At 38.9% G+C, this 19,656-nt stretch overlaps 1 protein-coding gene across 2 annotated transcripts in view; it reads right to left on the minus strand.

Moving 5' to 3' along the window:
* Nucleotides 1–19,656, minus strand: part of KAT2B (lysine acetyltransferase 2B) — a 104,180-nt gene that overhangs the window by 62,735 nt on the left and 21,789 nt on the right. For both annotated transcript variants that reach the window (XM_055321093.1, XM_055321094.1), the window contains one exon: nucleotides 9,837–9,963. In XM_055321093.1, coding sequence (XP_055177068.1) covers nucleotides 9,837–9,963 — 127 coding nt within the window. The remainder of the gene's footprint in view (nucleotides 1–9,836; nucleotides 9,964–19,656) is intronic.

Consider the following 19,656-nt stretch of genomic DNA (forward strand, 5'->3'; position numbering starts at 1 on the left):
GGATGGAGTTCCACATCGGGCTCCTTGCATGGAGCCTGCTTCTCCGTCTGCCTGTGTCTCTGCCTCTCTCTGTGTCTCTCACGAATAAATAAGCAAAATCTTTTTTAAAAATTAAATTAAATTAAAAATCTATAAACTACAATGCACAAATCTGCAGCAGTTAATCTGCCATAGAACTCATAACACTGAATCATTGCCCTTTAAAGCTTTCGTAGGGGTGCCTGGCTGGCTTGGTTGGTGGAGCGTGCAACTCTTGATCTCAGGGTTATGAGTTTGAGCCCCAGGTTGGGTGTGGAGATTATTTAAAAATAAAATCATTTAAATAAATAAAGCTTTTGTATATGCTCCCTAGTTTACCTTCGCCCATCAATGTACACTCTATCAACTGTGTGAAAGAATGTGCCCACTCTTGCCTATAGTGAGGAATCTTTCTCAGTAATTAAGTAAATCTTGAAAATTAATGAGTCCCCAGCAATTTTAATTTGCATGTCCGTGGCCATGCAAGGTCACGGGCCATCTGTATTGGTTCTTTGTGCAACTACTTATTCAGATCCTTTGCTCCTGTTTTGGGATGGTAGTCTTTTTCTTACTGCCTTGAAAGAGCTTTGTGTTTCTCATCTTCTTTGTAAATGCTCCTGGATTTTGTTGGGTTTTGGGTGGGTTCTAGAGGAATTTTAAATTTTTCATAAAGTCAAATCTAGGTCTGGCATTTCTTTAAGGTCTGGCTTGCAAAGGTCTTCCCTTCATACACAAGAGATGACAAAAATGTATTTTCTCCTAGGCTCTTTAACAGGTTTGTTTTTAAAATTTAAAACATTCCTCCACCAAAATGTCAATGTCATAAAAGACCCGCCGCTCCCCCCAAAAAAAAACCCAGAAAAAAAAGCTGAGGAGCTGTTCCAGATCAATAGAAATATTGATATTGCTGTGATATTGTAACTTATAATAACTTATAATAAGAAATATATATTTGCTCTTTGTTCCTGACATAGTGCTTCTTTTTTTCCCCCCCCAGCACTGGGCTTCTCTAAAACCCTTGGAATGTCATAAGTAATGAGTGCAATAATGTGAAGGAAGTGTCTTTTGTTTTTCATAACAAGTCCCTTGCAACCACATCACAGCTTATGTTAATGACCTTTTAAAGTCCCTAAAGGAAGGGGACTGTTTGCCTAAGGGTTGGAACTTTCAGCCCCTTTTCTTCTACCTGTGGTGGGAGGAGGAAGTCATCTGGAGGCTGAATTAATCACTAATAGCCAAAGATGTAATCAATCATGCCTACATAATGTGGTCACCGTTAAACCCTAACTGAAAGGGTCTGAAGAGGGGTGCCTGGGTGGCTCAGTGGTTGGGTGTCTGTCTGCCTTCTGCTCAGGTGGTAATCCCAGGGTCCTGGGATAGAGTCCCACATCAGGCTCCTTGCAGGGAGCCTGCTTCTCCCTCTGCCTATGTCTCTGTCTCTCACTCTGTGTCTCTCATGAATAAATAAATAAAATCTTTAAAAAAAAAAAAATGAAGGGGTTTGGAGAGCTTCCAGCTTGGCGTGCACAGGAAGGTGCTGGGAGAGTGGCATACTTAGAACTCCGTGCTCCTTTCCCCCTGCCTTGCTCTGAGTGACTGGCTATTCCTGACCCCGTATCCTTTTATGATAAACCAGTAATCAAATAAAAAACTGTTTTCCTAAGTTCTGTGAGCTGCTCCAGAAAATTATCCAACCCCAGGAAGAGGTCATGAGAATCTCGCATCTCTAGCCAGCGGGTCAGAAGCACAGGTAAAACGTGGGCTTGCGATTGGCACCTGAAGTAAGGGGAAGGAAGGGGACTGAGCCCTCACCCTGTGGGGTCTGCACTAACTACAGGCAGTTAGTGTGAAAACGGAGTTAAAATTTGCAAGACACCCTGTAGTTGTCCACTAGAGAGCTGGAAAACTGCTTGTGTGTAAAACCCTACATATTTGGTGCCAGATGTATCCTGGAAGTGTTGAGTATTAGTAGAGTAGACAAAGTGGTCTCCTTTCACATGACAACTAACTACACATGTGATTCTAGACTGGCTGCTTAATGTGAAGGAAAATATGCTATAAAGGATATTTCTGGGTCAAATGATAAAAGGAGAATACAAACAGTACATTAAAATATTACATTAACACAGAAACTTACTTAAGTTGGTAAATGAACTAAAGTTATATAAAAGAATACCCTAATTTTAGGAAATATACATTGTATTCGGGGGGAAAGGCCAACATGTCTATGCAATGTATGTTTATATGGTCCAGAAAAAAATATATATATACAACTACACACAGACTTATACACACACACACAGAGAGAGAGAGAGAGAGAGAGAGAGAGAGAGAGAGAGAGTCTGTACATTTGTAGATATACGAGAGCAAAAAATAAAGCAAATAGGGCATAATCCTATTAACAGGTAAATCTGAGCAAAATGGGACTTTGCTTTGGGATGTCCTTTGTTACTATTCCTATTCCTATGACTTTTCTATAAATTTGATACTATTTCCCAATAAAAGGTTTTTTAAAAAAATTTTTTCATCCACCCAGAATTTAATAATCAAATATAAAGGACCCTGCTTTCATTTCAAATAGTCTTCCAAGAGTATGGTACAAAGCATCAATATAATTACTCAAAACTGGCCAAGCCTTTACTTGTGGTAAAAGCTCACTCTTTCTCCTCAGCCATGGTCTTCCCCCAGGATCCACCCTGCACAGAGAGCAGAGGGAAACAGAAGGAAGGTGTGAGCCAGAAGACTGGGGGAGGTTTTACTCTCTTTATATCTCTCCAGGAGGATGTACCTTGGCGCCTCCCAGTGCTGTGCCAGACTCGCAAATACCCAGGGTGCCACAGAGAGACCTGCCAAACACACGCTGCCAAGGATCACGGTGCAGCTGTTGCCTTGCTGGGAACAGGAAGCACACTGTCACCATAGGCTGTGACCCTCTCTGAGCTCTGGCTCCCTGTATTACTGGCCTGCACTTCTCTTGAGGACAGCCTGCCAGTCCTCACATGCCCTGCAGTGTGAACAGGCAGCAGCTGGGCGGGCAGCTAACATGTCTCTGCTCCTTTGGACTGGAAAGAAAGCAAACAGCAGAGCATCCGTAGCATTTGTAAGCTGTTCAAATACATTTTTTGCTCATGGGAATTTGAGGTCAAAGCCAGAAGAGGTAAAACAAATTCCTTCAATGAAATCTTTTTAATATACTAATTTGCAAAAGTTTATCATTTAAAAATGGTTTCCTCTTTTATAGTCTCAGCTCTGGATGGAGAAAAAGGGAAGTTTAAGATTAAGAGCCCTTTACATGAGTTCAGTCCAATAGAAATATAATATAAGCCACCTATGTACATATAAGTACTCTACTAGTCCCCTTTAGAAAGGTAAAACAGGTGAAATTAATTTTATTCATATTTTACTTAACCTGACATACACCAGATTTTTCATTTCAATATGTACTCAATGTAAAAAATTATCAATATTTTACATTTTGTCATACTAAGTCTTCAAAACCAGTGTGCATTTTACACTTGCAGTGCATTTCAGTTCAAGCTAGCCATGTTTCAAGAGCTCAGCAGCCACATGTGATAAGTGACTAATGTTCTGGATAGTTCAGGTACAGATTATAAACTATGCAAGCTCCCCTGCAAATAAATGCAACCAGTCATCTTTTTAGTTATTCCTGAATTCAGTGAGTGTTTATCAATGAAGGAATAAAGCCCAGTTATGCTCCAGGAACTAAATCTATTAGGAATTAGAGAAAAAGTTAGTCCTTAACCTTAGCCTACTACAGAAAACCTACAATAAATTACTATAAATTATATATTAGATAATTACATATTATAAAACCATTTATTATATATAGTGTATATATATAATTATAAATGATTATAGTTATGCAAGGAACATTGCAGTAAAGCCTCAAGAAAGCCTTTATTCTCTCTACCAAGCTCTAAAAAGTCAAACCTGGGAGGTGAGCAGGGTTCCCCTGGAGGAGAATGAAGAAAAAGCACTGCGGGTGCTGCGAGCCTCTGCATCTACTGCAAGGGTGGGAGAAAGTGTCAAGAACATTCGAAGAACATGGAGCAGCCTAGTGGCCAGAACACAGCATAGATGGTTGGGGGAAGGGCCAGATGGCAGAGGCCAGAACAATCCTGCACACTCTACAAAACCGGGATTTCGTTCTGAGAATAGTGGGAGGCTCAGAGGGGTTAAACAGGAGAACGTTTAGATCAGATTAGATCACTACTTTCTTGGGAAGCCAGGTGCACAGGGATGGAGCTGGGGACTCCAGGTGCTACTGCAGCTAGAACTGAAGAATACAGAGAAGAAACCTCAATTCAGGCAGAGCTGGGAAGAGGCACATGGAGAGAAAATCAAATTCATGACCCAAGGAAGGTAGGGAAATGTAACTTATAACAAGTGACCAGGAAATATATTACCAAACTATACCCTTAACTCCTGCTGTACCAGACTCACAGCTCCTAACAACTCTGAAACCTATGTGTAAAAGATGGCATTAGTAAAAACACGGACAGCTGGGTGGCTCAGTTGGTAGAGCATGCAACTCTTGATCTTGGGGTTGTAGGTTCAAGCCCTGTGTTGGGTGTAGAGATTACTTAAAAATAAATCTTAAAAAAAAGAAAAACAGAAACAGAAGACACTCAGCCAAAAAAAATATGCTGACTTGATTCACAAAACTGTATCAGGGTGCTGGGCACCCTATTTATATCATTTAGAATCTGCACAACACATATGTAAATTGGAACTGGTGTGATTAAGTGGTGGAGGTCTATGCAAATGTGGTAAGGCTAAAGAAAATGATTTGGGTCAAATGATTTACCTATGATTTCAATGTTTGAAATAGTCCATGAGAAAAACTTCATACTTCCTTCTATTCAAGAAAGTAAGCTCTAGCGTAACTGGTTAATGTTAGTCTTTACTTTCTTTAGAAAGTTTCTACTGTAAATAAGCAGGTAAGCAGAGGTAACCATAGTAGAAAACAAAAAGCTGTCAATTTCTACCACTGTGATGTTTAAAGATGAGTGTGTCTGTGTGATGTATGGATGTGTGTATGTTTATCAGAAAAAAGCGAAGGCACTGAAAAATAACCAAAAACCTCCCACACACAACTGCAAAAAACTATCACTAGTCAAATGTAATAATCAGTACGTCCTGGCACAGTTCAGAACAATGGAATCCAAAATGACAACAAAAGTTTCAATTGTATTTGATCACAATGCTTTATTTCCTCCTTCCTGATCATATAAGCAGATTGCTATTTAAATAAGTAGTCCCAAGATAAGGAATTTTTATTAATACTAAAATAAGGAGAAATGTTTGGGCTACTGAAGTGTTTTGTTAGTACCCCCTTTTAAATTTTTGTAAAATGAACTTGATTGTAACAATCCCAAATAACAATTTCAGAAAATGGACTAGAAAGTTCTCAGACAGCACTATCCAAAGGAAATATAATGTGAGCCATATGTATAAGTTTACAACTAGCAACACTGAAAATGAAACAGGTGAAATTAATTTTAATTATATATTTTATCAACCCAATATTCCTAAAATATCATTTCAACATATCAATATTCATGAGATAGCTCACTTTTTCTTTATACTAAGCTTTCAGAATCTGGCATGTATTTTATACTTAAAGCTCATCTTAATTTGGAGTAGCTATATTTCAAGTGTTCATTAGCTCATGTAGCAAGTGGCTATATCATGGATGAAGATACTGAACTGCAAAGCATTTTAAGGGATTGGTAAACTGCTGAGCCAGGCCTAGAATTCTCGTTCCCTAATTCCCAATTGAATGTTTTATACCCAGGAAACACAGAAGAGCATCCAATGATGGCAGGCCAAGGATACCTGGAGAGAAGTAAGTGTCAGGAGACCACATGAAACCAGAGCTCACTGTCAAGAGAAAATGTATGGCGCACCAAAGAAAGGGTACCCAACAGCAAAGCAACAGAACAGATATCATCTCAACTGGGAAGCCTGGAGGTTATTTATTAATAAGTACAGGAATGTTACAAATTGACACATGCGCATGATCTCTAGGAACTAAATCCACCATACTCAGCATAGTGACTGTAGAATCAGGACAGTGTACACAAATTCAAATGCATTTGAGAATTCAGGCCTGTGTGATGACTAACAAATTCCATATGCCCTAATATCTCTACTTCATTGGTAATATTTAAAGAAGTAATATGCACAAATAGGAAATATGTGTGGAACTTGATTTAAATACTCTGGACAAGAAAAAATGAGGGGAAGGAAATTGACAAATCTTAATTTAAAGATTTGTTTGTTTGTTTGTGAGAGTGCGTGCAAGTGAACAAGCAGGGATGTTGGGCTAGGGGTAGAGGAAGAAAGAAAATCCTGAAGCAGACTCCCTGCTGAGCACACAGCCTGACACAGTGCCTAACTTAGGGCTCTGTCCCAAGACCCTGAGATCGTGATCTGATTCAAAATCAAGAGTCGGATGCTTAACCACCTGAGTCACCCAGGAACTCCAGAAATTGGCAAATTTTAATAATTATTCAAGCTGGGTGGTAAGTACAATGCACCTATTAAGCTATTCTTTCTACCTTTATATATGCATGAGCTTTTCCATAACAAAAGTCTAATTAAAGTTGAGGGGTGGAGGGGAGAGGAAGCATAACCTCTGAAAAAGGTTTTCTAGAGCCCTGATGATAAAACCAAGAAATAAACTATGGCATTCCGACAATAATTCCAAGAGCACTTGAAAATGTACAGACATTTCAATTTTAAGAAAGCAGACTGAAGAGAGATAGAGGGGAAAGAGGGGGGAGAAAGGAAGGAAGTGGGGGGAAATATTTTTAAACACCTACAAACCTCCATACCCTGAGAAAAGCATTGTGAATAACTCAACATAATCCTTCCAGATCCATTCCTGTTAGTACCTATTAAAATGTCATATTTTCTCAACTGATAAATGAGGTTATACTTATGATGCTGTTCTTAAGCCCGCATGCCTGCGTGGGAAAGACCGCCTTCCATGCAGGTCTCTAAGGGTGCAACTAAGGGCTCAGCACATCACATATGCTACACCAATCAGACTCCATCCTCTAGGGATGTAAATCCTTCTAAGTCAATACTCACAGGGACAGGGGCAGGTGGAGCTGAATCATCCAGTGTTCAGTGTCCTGGACAGAAGGCTTACAAATTTTTGCAGCTAAGGTTCCAGGGACTACACTGGGTTTCCCTTTGTTTTCAGCTTCTGGGTACTACCGGTATCCTTTTAAAACAGTTTTCTTATTTGAGCAGAATTCATATCTGTTGGTTGAAGTGAAAGAACTCTAGTAGCCTGGTAATACTACTACTAACAACAAGAGCTAGTAGTAATGATGCAGGAGCAGGGCTAGCTGAGGACAAAGCATAGCTGATAACCCACAAACAACCCCTACCCAGAGTGGGATGCCTGTGACATTCTTCAGGAAGCTTCCAGTTGTCTTAATGTTAATGCCTTGTTATAGGGAAAGTAAGGCCTCCAGTACCTTGTATGCCCTCCTTAGCATATGAAAATCCTTTTGGAATCTCCTTTTTGCTTACCTCCCCCAACTCCTGGGTATATATAATCAGCCACTCCTCACAGGCCCAGAGCAACAGCTCTTCCTGCCCCTGGGTGCTGTCCCCGTACTTTACTAAAACCACCATTTTGCACCAAAGATGTCTCAAGAATCCTTTCTTTGTCATCAGCTCTGGACCTCACTTGTATTCCAAAACTTCATCAGTAATGCATAATAATTTGCCAGGTACTGTGTTTTATCTCATTGAATCCTCACAACAATTCTATGAGATAAATACTACTATTAACTTCAATTCAGAGCTAAGAAAGTGGAGCTCCAGGTAGATGAAATAGCATGTCCCAACTCACAGTGACTGGTTGCAGAGCCAAGATTTGAATTTGGCCTGGTGGATCCTTAATTTAGTCCTAAATTACAAAACCTCCAATTAAATTGCTTTATGACTTGCTTTTCTTCATTAATAATGTTAAGAATGTCTTTCCATATTGGAAAATATATCATCTTAATAGCCATATTGAATTTTTAATATAGATTTTCATAATTCAAGCAATTATCTACTAACACTGGGATACTTAGGTTGTTTCCAGTTTTTTAAATATCATTTATATGGCTATAATAACTTTTTAGTTTAATTTAAGGGCACATCTTAATTTATAGGTAGGTTAAATTTCTGGCATGGACTTGCCAGGTCAAAGGATATGTACTTTTTTTTTCCCATTCTTGATTATGTATCATCCAATAAGGGTATTTGTTTTCAAAGCTTGTTAAGAAATATAAAAGGGAACAAAGTTGGCTTTTCTTTCCAAAAGGCCATTTCTGCCTTTGGGCACTCATGTGTGTTTACATGCTCAGAATGGAGACAATCTGCTCAACTAAGAAAGAAGACTTCTGTTTTTAAATGTTAATTGATGTAAGATAATTGGATTTCCCAATCAATACCAAATACAGTTCAACCCCAGTGGTTAAGAAGTTTCTGAGCCAGTTTTTTTATTGCATCATATTTCCTGAGGCAAATTCTAAAGGGCAGTCGCTCAAGGATCAATGGTGAAAAAGGTAAGTTATAAGCAAAGGTATTCTGTGACTGTTGGAATCCTTCCTTTGCACGGGTGTTTCAAACATCAAACTTACACTATTTTAGACACCAGTTATACAACGATGTAATTATTAGTGTGTTTATTTCTTTTGAGAGATCACTGTTCTCGATTTCCTTTCTCAGAAAGTCTAGTGCAGTGAATTCCAGGGAAGATCACATTATCTACTTTTTTGCTCTATAAGTATTGAAATACTCTCCAGCTGAGTACAAAATAAAATTAATTCAGACTTGGCCTGACACCATGCTACCTTGAAGGCTGATGCTGTATCATTTGATATCACCAGGAAGATTGAGAGATGATGTCAAAAGAAGGCACCGACTTAGAAAGGATGAGGGGGAAAAGCCACTTCATTGAGAATGTTCTACATGGAGCAATACTGGACAGTAAACAGGACAGGGATGTTCTATAGGAGACTAGATAACTAAAGGTGGAAAAGTAAGTATAATATGCCAAGATGATCCTGTATGAACTAGAATTTTAATATCTAGGGAAAGCTACCCGTTAACTTTTATCTACTCCAACCAAAGACAATTTTAAAAATTTTATCTTAAAACTTGTATCAGGACAAGAACATATTAGCACAGTCCCATTGAGTAACTCTGGCAGTCTATCTTGCCAAACTGACAATGATTATCTTTCAGGGATAGAGATAAGAAGGTTGAAAGGGAAAACACAAGTAAACATTCACCAAGCACAACCCCAATGAAGAAAGAGCTACCAGAAGCAGGAAACTAAAGAATATAAAGATAAAATGTAGTACTTCCAGAAAGTTCAGGGAATCAGAAAATAAAATAAAATAATAATAATAGTAGTAACAATTAGACAAAGAACCAGTTGGTTGAGCTTTCTACCCTGGAGATCAAAGACCCTCACCTCAGGCCCCCATCAGAATGAATCAGGACACGTTACACTTCATTCTAGCTCAGTTGTCCTGCTTCATCTTATCTGGCAATCCCCCAGTCGAAGCCAGCTCTTAGGGAAAAGGGGAAGAGATGGATAAGGAGTCAGTGCAAACAGTGCAGGGCTTGTCTCCCATAAGTAAATTCATGAGACTAAATAGACTCTTTTGTTACTGCCTCACTTAGAGGTAAATAGCATGCAAGTTTGGCTAACACACAGAATTCAGCAAGTTAGAACTTTCAGGCAACATTAAAGTTCCCTTGAAGATTTAGGAACTCACCTAGGGCATGGCTACAACTCCGGCAGGATTCTGTTAGACTGACGATTATTTGCTGCAGATCAGCTCTGGGGGGAGTGGGAGAAGGGTTGGGATTTTTCCAGCCATTACATTTACAAGACTCCTCGGCCTGAAAAAGGAATAGAGAGAAAATTAGGTAACAGCCAGCAATGGACTCAATGCTTTACACAAGATCAATACACACTAGTTATAAGACAGCTCCCCTCCCCATTCCTGACTAATTTTGTTTCTTGAACAAAAACAGAGAAAAAGGCAAAGAGGCTGTTTGATCTAGACATTTTAGTTTTTGATGTCTTTTTGTTGGTTTCCTTTCTGCTGGCTGGAATCCAAGAACTGCAGCTTACACCGCCACCCCGTGCCCTTTACTACCATTGCCCCCAAGCAAATGTCCTTGGAGGGGTGAGTTCCAAGAGAGTCCATCCATAAAGCTTGCCAAGGTGACAAGCCAGACTATCCTGATGTCCCTGGAACACAGCTGGGGCCTCGGCCATTACTGAGCCTTTAGAACTTGAAGGCCCCAGCTGCAACTCTGCCCCATGGACCAGAAGGGAAACTCGCCAAACTGAGGAAGTTAGCAATCTCAGGGACACGAGGGGGGACACACCCAGCTAAAGCCATATTTGCTGGCTCCTCCGGGTCCTTAGTAGGCTCCCAGTTTTAGAAATGGAGAGGGCCTCACAGTGCAGTCTGGGGTTTCCATCTAGGATACTTCTCAGGTTCCTTGTACTAGAACACCAGTATGTATTATTTTAGCAACGCTTACTAGAAATCTTCCCTACTCTTCACATTTCCCTACCTTTTCTGAGAACACTGAATATGGTTTATGTTTTAGCCTTTTTGTGGTGACTTGGGTTATAAAGTGGAGGGCAAGGGCAGAAAGATATCAACTATTTTCTTTTTTTTTTTGATATCAACTATTTTCAATCATAAAAATAACATGTGGGATCCCCGGGTGGCGCAGCGGTTTGGCGCCTTCCTTTGGCCCAGGGTGCGATCCTGGAGACCCGGGATCGAATCCCACATCGGGCTCCCGGTGCATGGAGCCTGCTTGTGTCTCTGCCTCTCTCTCTCTCTCTCTCTGTGTGACTATCATAAAAAAAAATAAAAAATAAAAAATAACATGTAACATAACTGACTGTGGGTAAGAGCTTTCTGTGTACACTGTCCAATATAGTAACCAGGAGCTGCAATTGGCTGTTAAGCACATGATATATAGCCAGTCCAAACTGAAATATACTGCAGATATAAAATATCAGATGTAGAAGGGTAATGTAAAAACAAATTGGTTACATGTTGAAACATTAATTTCACATTGGTTACATGCTAAAACATTAATATTTTAGATGCATAGAGTTAAATAAAAGATATTAAAATTCATTTGACCTGTTCATTTTTACTTTTTTAATGGGGCTACTGAACATTTAAAATTACATATGCGGTTCACATGCTACTTCTCCTGAATAGCACTGGTCTAACAAAACAAATGGCACAGATTTTTGTGCTTTGGTTTTGAGTTAGATCTTTGATCACAGGTGTTCTCTCCCTGCTTCTTACCCTTCCCAGTCTCCAAACTCCATTGCAGATGGCTGAAGTTAGTAAAAGTCTGATGTATAGAAAATGACAGGATAGCTGCTACTTTAACCTCATGCAGAAAATTCTCCAAGATAGGGACAGTTTCTGAAAAGTGTATACATTAGAAGAGTGAGAAAAGAAAGAATAAATAATTGGCAAAGGCAAGATGGCAGGTGAAAGAAGGAAAATATGTTTCTGAAGATGAGTCCCTATGCTTTTGAAGATAAGTCCTTTTCAGTAGGCCCTGCAAATGCTGGCAAGCCCAACCTGACTGCTTCTCACATTTTATCATAGTGAGGATGGAGAAGGCAAGAACAAAAACAGCAACTTAGTAGCACAAGCCCCAATGAGTAGTTCAAGTGACCCTCTTCGGTTTGGCCAGGCATCAGGCAGGACCTGACTGTTAACACCACTCCTCAGTTAACTAAGCTGAGTTGGACCTTGAAATTCCCTACTTCAAAGGATGAGCCATTCACTTCTTTAGAAATCAGAAAGCTCTCAAGGGCCATGTTTTTGAGAAGGACTCTCATGAGAACTTGCATCCAAGAAAGCATCCCTATAACCTTTGTAGGGATGGAGGAAACCACCCCTACTATGGACCACTCTTCTCCTAGCAATGGTCTATCTTTTTCTAGGGACTCCCACAGCCTCTGGATTTTCTGAGTAGTTGGGCTGATTCAGCTACCCCCTTCCACAAAAGCCTTTGGTAAAAGAAAGAAAAATGATGACAACAGTCCCAACAAATCAATTAAATACAGTCGGACAAACCTAGAAGGAGAAACAGCAATGGCCCAAAACCTTTGAGTCTGTAGAACTAATTTCCAAGCCAAAGAACTACAATGAATATTGAATCATTTCATTCAATAGTATGTATTGAGGGCCTACTCTGTGCCAGGTACTTTTGCTAGGTATAGAAAGGAACAAATAAAGACCCTGCCCTTGGGGTGGTGATGGATTGGGGAAAATAGGCAACACAAATTTAACAAATTATATAGCATATTAGAAAGTGACAGTGCCAGGGAAAGAAAGATGAAGAGATGTGTAAAGTGGGGGCTGAGGGGAAAGTAGAATCTGGGGAAATCTGAGGGGAAAGAGGGTAGAATCTGCAATTTTAAGTAGGCCTTTTTGAGAAAGTGGCAATATAGCAAAGACTTGAAGGAGCAAAGGGAGTTGACCATCAGATATATGGTAGAAGAACATCCCAGATAAGCAGAACAGCCAATGCAAAGTCAAGAGTGGTGGGCTTGCTCAACGGAGGGCAAAGGCCAGCATGGCAAGAGCAAAATGAGCAAAAGAAAGAGCTGAGTAGGAAGTAGGAGGAATTCTACAAGGCCTCACAGGCAATTAGAAGGACTTTAACTTGGTTACTTGAACTGTCATCTCTCCTTACCCAACAGGACCCTCTAGTCTTGAAACAGGGATAGGAAGAGAACACCAGGACACAAGGCCGGATGTTTCCAAACTCATTTCTTTCTTTGATTTTTCTCCTTTCCTCATTTGTATAAAGACTCCTCATTTTCTCTTTTCCTTCAGCATTACTCTCAGAGGCATCCATTTTTCTGTCACTAACTTATAGTAGCAAATCATCCTACTCCCTTTTTTTTTAAGATTTATTTATTTATTTATTTATGAGAGAGAGAGAGAGAGAGAGAGGCAGAGACACAGGAGGAGGGAGCAGCAGGCTCCATGCCGGGAGCCGACGTGGGATTCGATCTCGGGACTCCAGGATCACGCCCTGGGCCAAAGGCAGGCACTAAACTGCTGAGCCACCCTGGGATCCCCCATTCCTTTCATTTTTAATTTCCAATCCAGGACCAACTACGCATTCCGATACATAGGGAAGCACAATAATTAATCATACATTCCAGAATTTATAAATCCCTTTGATATCTAGATGGAAAGCAACTCTGATATCTTAGTCAAAGCCCACCAAGAGAACACAGGATTCCCTGGAATTACCATAAAGATGCCAAGTTGTCTAGTTAAGAGTATCATCACTTACTAAGGCCCAAGATTAACTTTAGGGCTAGAGGTCCAGTGGGTAATAACTTCAGTTCAAAACCCCAGGAATTATGTAATCTGGGATTATGTCCTCATTCACCTAGGTAACCACATTAGCTTCTTACAAAAGTGATAGATTTTGCATCTGGGCACATTAGCAATCACAGCCTAGGTCTGTATGGGCCAGAATAAAACTACTCACAGCCAGCATTTATAACTCCAGATTCTCAAACAGTGACCCAGTGAGACATGAAGTTGCTCATTACAAGGAAGCTTGAGAAGCCAACTTGGCCTGAATCAATCAAGCAGCATTGTTGGCCTATGTACTCCACCTCTGCAAGAGCCATCAACCTTGAAAACAAAACACCACTTTGTGGTTCAAAGGTACGAGTCTATGGGTAAGAAATCTCTCCATATTGTGCTTGGGGTTGAAATCCATGGGATCGTACCATAGCTTTTCACTTAAGACACTGTTAGGAATGAATTATCTCAGAAGACAATGCTAATGGGGAATGTTTTCTCTGCATTTGGAGGCTGGGCGAGAAGAATGCAGAGGCAAAGTGAACTCTTCCCACTCTCTAATGCACTATTTATTTCTTCTTCAAACACTGAGAGCCTACTACATGTCAATCATAGGACCAGTTACCTCAAACACAACAAATTTCTGCAGAAATAAAAATCTAGGGGCACCTGGGTGGCTCAGTCAGGTAAGTATCCAACTCTTGCTTTTGGCTCAGGTCATGATCATAGGGTCTAGGGATCAAGTCCCACATAAGGCTCTATGCTGAGCATGGAACCTGCTTAGGATTCTCTCCCTCTGCCCTGTGCAAGAGTTCTTTCTCTCAAAAGAAGACGAAGAAGGAGGAGGAGGAGGAGGAGGAAGAAGAAGAAGAATAGGAGGAAGCGGAGGAGGAAGAAGAGGAGGAGGAGGAAGAAGAAGAAGAAGAAGAAGAATCTATACAGTGTTTCTCAACCTTTGAGGCATATTAGAATTACTGGGGAGCTCCGTTAAGCCTGATACCCACAATTGGCCTCAGACTAATTAAATCAGGATCTCTGTAGATAGATCCCAGGCATCAATATTTTAAGCTAGTGATTCCAATGTGTAGACAAAGTTGAGCATCTCTGATCTAAAAGGAAGGGTTACTAGTAATGGATCCATGAAAAAATTGCTCACTTGGAGCACCTGGCTGACTCAGTTAGTAGAGCATGCAATCCTTGATCTTGGGGTTGTGAGTTCAAACCCCACCCTGGATGTGGAGATTACTTAAAAATAACATCTTAAACACAAACACACACACCCTAACTAGAGCATGTCAGAAAGATCTCTACAGACAAGGAGCCTTTCAAATGGGATGAGAGGAGGGGAAGAACAGTTCATTTCAGAACAGAATATGTGTGCTTGGGAGCATACTTCTTACTCCTCACCTCCTGTCAAGTTAAATATGTAGGTGCCTGCGCTCTCCAAAACATGTTTATGTAATTTGAGACCAGTGGTACTGCCCTGAAGCTGGGTGATAGAGGAAAAAAGAGGCAGGTTAACACCTTCTCTGTGTAAGAATTTTCTAAGATTTTTACGAAGGGGATAAAAGAACATGTATAGTTTAAAATTCTAAAATCATCAGTATAAACAAATATAAAATTACTTTTTTTTTAGAGCCTGTCATGTATAGATCTCTGTTTGTCCTTTGCTTTTTTTAGTCATGACACTTATCTTAAAAATTCAGCCTAAATTAAAAACCAAAGGTTGAGAACCAGTGGCCTAGGAGAGATAAGATTTTGATACTGAATCAAATAGGTGAATACTTGTGCCTCCTGAAGCTCTGCTCAGCAAATAGATTCCTGGAAATTTTCCCAGATAGTCGTGTGGAAAGAGACAAGATCTTCCTGCAGCAAAATCTATGAACTAGAACGTTCTTGCAGGCTCTACTGCCTTCCTTAGACTGTGGAGGAGCAAAGAGGCCAGGAATAGAGAAAAGGGGCCAGTGGAAAAATATGAAGTTTGAGGTTATCCGCCCTCATACAAGAGATTGTCTGCCAACTCTGGGAAAGAGTTCTTTCTGAGCACTCTTGCAAGGGCTCTTTCGCTTTCTCCACTGCCCCTCAACACCCTGCCCTCAACAACCCACAGCAGCAACAGGAGAAGGAACACAGGCAAAACTGGGACAGCAAAATGTTTCAGCTTAGTTTGAAGTTGGTAGAAAAGCCTCAGGTGATAGTATACAGCACAGATGCTGTGGTCAAGAGGAAAGGACTTGTAGTTTCAGAAATACAGTTTCAAATCTCCAACACTCACTAGGTGAATCACTTAACTTCTCCAAGCTTCCCAATCTATAAAGTGGGTTTTAAGATACCTATTTCACAAGACTGTTGGGGCCTTAAGCAATTAATGTGGGTAGATACTGAATAAATGGTAGTAATAATGATAATATGCTAGGAGTACTCTGTTAGGTGAATGGTGAGGTCATGATGAACTATGACAATTAATACCTTAAAGAAAGGACTTGAGGATGCAACCAATGGAAGCAGTTTGAGGATACTGGCCCCAATTGCTATGAAAGAGGCTACAGCTCTTACCTAACAAAAGACAGGACAGCTTACAATTTACCTAAAAAGTTATGCTCCTTAAAGAATAAATCAGCTCCATTTCCACTATAGGTGAGAGTAGTGGAAAGTCACTCAAAGGCTTACTGGGTGATCTTAGTGGACATTTTTATAACAAAGCAGAAGTGAAGAGAAAAAGATGGCCAGATTACATATACACAATCACCTAGTAAGAATACAATATATCAAAACCTATGGGGTATGGTCAAGGCAACACTTTAAAGAAAACCATACATCCCTAAATGCATTTATGGGGAAAACGAAGATTAAAAAAAAACAACTATTCATTCAATTCAATAATCTAGAAAAAAAAGTAACAAACTCAAGAAAAATTGACAAAAGGAGCTATGTTAAAAAAAAAGGGGGGGGGGAATCAATAACAAAATCACATACCTAACCAGTATAATAAATGATTGATTTTTGAAAAGACCATTAAAATATACTCTTGGGGCACCTGGGTGGCTCAGTGGTTGAGCATCTGCCTTTGACTCAGGGCATGATCCTGGGGGTCCTGGGACTGAGTCCCATGTCGGGCTCCCTGCAGGGAGCCTGCTTCTCCCTTTGCCTATGTCTCTTGCCCCTCTCTCTTCCTCTTTCTCTCTCTCGGTCTCTCATAAATGAATAAATAAAATCTTTAAAAAAATAAAATAAAAATTTAAAAATAAACTTGATAATTCTAATGAAGGTGGGGGGAAAAGAACAGTGAGAAAGGAGATAAAACTACAAACATTTATTTATTTATTTATTTATTTATTTATTTATTTATTTATTTATTTATTTATTTATAACTAAAATAAGTACTATAGGGGTGCCTGGGTGGCTCAGATGGTTGAGCATCCACCTTCAGCTCAGGTCATGATCTCCAGGTCCTAGGATCCAGCCAGCATTGGGCTCTCAGCTCAGTATGGAGTCTACTTCTCCCTTTCCCTCTGCCTCTTTCCCTGCTTACACTCTCTGTCTCTGTCTCTCAAATGAATAAATTTAAAAAGCTATAAAAATAAAGTAAGTACTCTGTAGAACTTTATATCAATAAATATGTAAAACTAGATGAAACAAGTTACTTACTAGGAAAATATAAATTATCAAACCTGATTTAACTGGTAGTAAAGTTTTCTGACAACCCTAGAAGAAGATAATGAAAAGGTAAAGATCTAAAAAAGGCCCAGGATCAGATGTTTATATAGTTAAGTTTCAGTGAACTCTCAAGAATGATCCAAAATAAATAGCATGTGAACCACATATAAAATTTTTAATTTTTTTAGTAGCCACATTTTAAAAAGTTAAAACAGTAAATTTAAGTAATAAAATTATTTAATATAACACATCTAAAATATTACCATTTAGACATGTAATAAGAATTTAAAAATTAAAAAAAGAATAAAACATTAATAAAACATTTTACATATTTTTTACACTAAGTCTTCAAAATCCAAGGCATACATGACAGCACATTTCAATTCAGACTAGTCATGTATCAGGTGCTCGATGGTCATCTGTGGCTAGTGGCTACCATAGTGGACAGCAGGGGACCACATTATTCCTTTGAACTGTAAATTGTTTCAGAGCATTAGACAAAGATGAAAAATTCTTGTCATTCTATGGATCCAGTATAACCCTGACACAAAAATAAAGATAGCAAAAACACTGAAAAAGTCACTAGCCCAATATCACAACAAAAAAAGAAAACTGAAATAAAATATCTGCAAATTAAATCCAACAGTACAAAATTAAAGTCATGTATTTTAACTGGCACATAATAACTGAGTAAAGTTTATTACAAGAATGCACAGATAATCATTTTAAACAAATTATTTTAACAAATTAAGAAAAAAACAATTATAATTGATGTCAAAAAAGCTTATCAATTTCTGATTTTTAAAAATAGCAAATTTTCCATAGAAGAAAATTACCTTAACTTGAAAACAAACATTATACTAAATAGACACACGTTCCTATTAAAGTTACCAAAACAAAGAAGCTCTCATTACGTCTACTGTTCAACACTGTCCCGGAAGTACACAAAAACTATAAAAATTGCTATACAATTCTTAGAGATTATCAAAACTTTTATAAAGAAAGCAATAAATTGGCTGGATAATAAGATCAACATATAAAACTCAGCAAATTTTCTTTATATCAGCAATATATATCAACCCCTGGTAAACGTAACAGGAAAAAAATCATCCTAATAGCAAAAGCCATCAAATACTTAGGAAAAATCTTTGAGGAGATGAATACTAATGGCCAATAAACCTATAAAAATTGGTCAAAGTAACTAGTAATGAAGAAATGAAAAATTAAAGGCCCTGTGCATATATCCTCAGACTAATTAAATTGGCAAAAATAAATAAATAAAAGGTTGACGCTGATACCTAAAGGTGACCAAGATTTGAGGAAACACACACCTTCATATATCATGTGTGGGAATAGACACTGGTACAGCCTTTCAGAAACCAAACTGCAATGTTCATGGCTCTTTGGCCCAACTGCACTACTTGGAAGTTTTCCTACAGAAATACTCACATGTGCTCAATATTTGTATACCATTTATTAGAGCAAAAGAAAAATATACATCGGGTAAAATGTGATCAATAAAAGAATTTATTAAACTATAGAGATTTGTACTACAGACTATTTTGCCACCTTTATCCATATGGCTGTGTAGGCTTGGAACCTCTCTAGGTCCTAGTAAAAGGCTGAAAAAGCAAACTATAGAACAATACAAAGCATAATCCAATATCTCTTATTTAAAAAATAAGTGAATAGGCAATTTAAACATATATGTATTTGGATATACAGAGAAATGAGACATATAGATTTATGGGAAGAGGAAGAGAGACATTCACATTGTACTTTATATTCTTCTCTAAGGTATTCATATTCATGGGTTGTTAATTTTCTTTAACATTAATTCATCTGAGAAGAGATCGTAATTCCAGAAAAATTCCAACAACAGTAACAGGCTCAGTATAAATCAGTTGTGGGGGAGGAAGGGTAGAAACCACATCCTTATCACAAACTACATTTAAGAATTCAAAGATCCAAATTTTTTCCCCGTGGGGTTGCTTATAAAAACCCTTTACTGAGGTCCAAGCCAAAATGTAACAAGCCTGCAATTCTTGGAGAAGACAATATAGATTTCCTAGAGATATAAATCTTAACTTCACTATTGCAACAGACTTAGAGTCATCAGCCCAGAAAGAAAAAAGCTTATTCCCCTTCTTGTCTTAACATGACAAAAGAATGGCTGTGTTCATGGGGGGCTGAAAATGGGTCACAGATCTCATGGCAGAGAGACTGTCAAATAATAAAGACTTATATTGCCCTTCCTAATAAAAAACGTTACATCCGAAATATTAACAACACTTGTTTAATAAGCTACTTGCCATAGAAGTGCTTAATGAATTCAACGAACAATAAACACTTAAAAATGTAACTGAATAAAGGACTTTTCTTTCAGAACTGGCTCACTTGGCTTCCCCCGCTGAGTCCTGGGATCCCAGTAGCTTTCACAATGTAGACTTTTATTTCCTTTGTTCGGAACAACTGAGACTTTCTCCAAATAAATAGAAATTCCCTGAAAACTAATAAGAAGATAAAAGGACAGAGAGCGCAAAGGAGAGAG

Source organism: Nyctereutes procyonoides, unplaced genomic scaffold (genome assembly GCF_905146905.1).
Source record: "Nyctereutes procyonoides isolate TBG_1078 unplaced genomic scaffold, NYPRO_anot_genome, whole genome shotgun sequence".
NCBI lineage: Eukaryota > Metazoa > Chordata > Mammalia > Carnivora > Canidae > Nyctereutes > Nyctereutes procyonoides.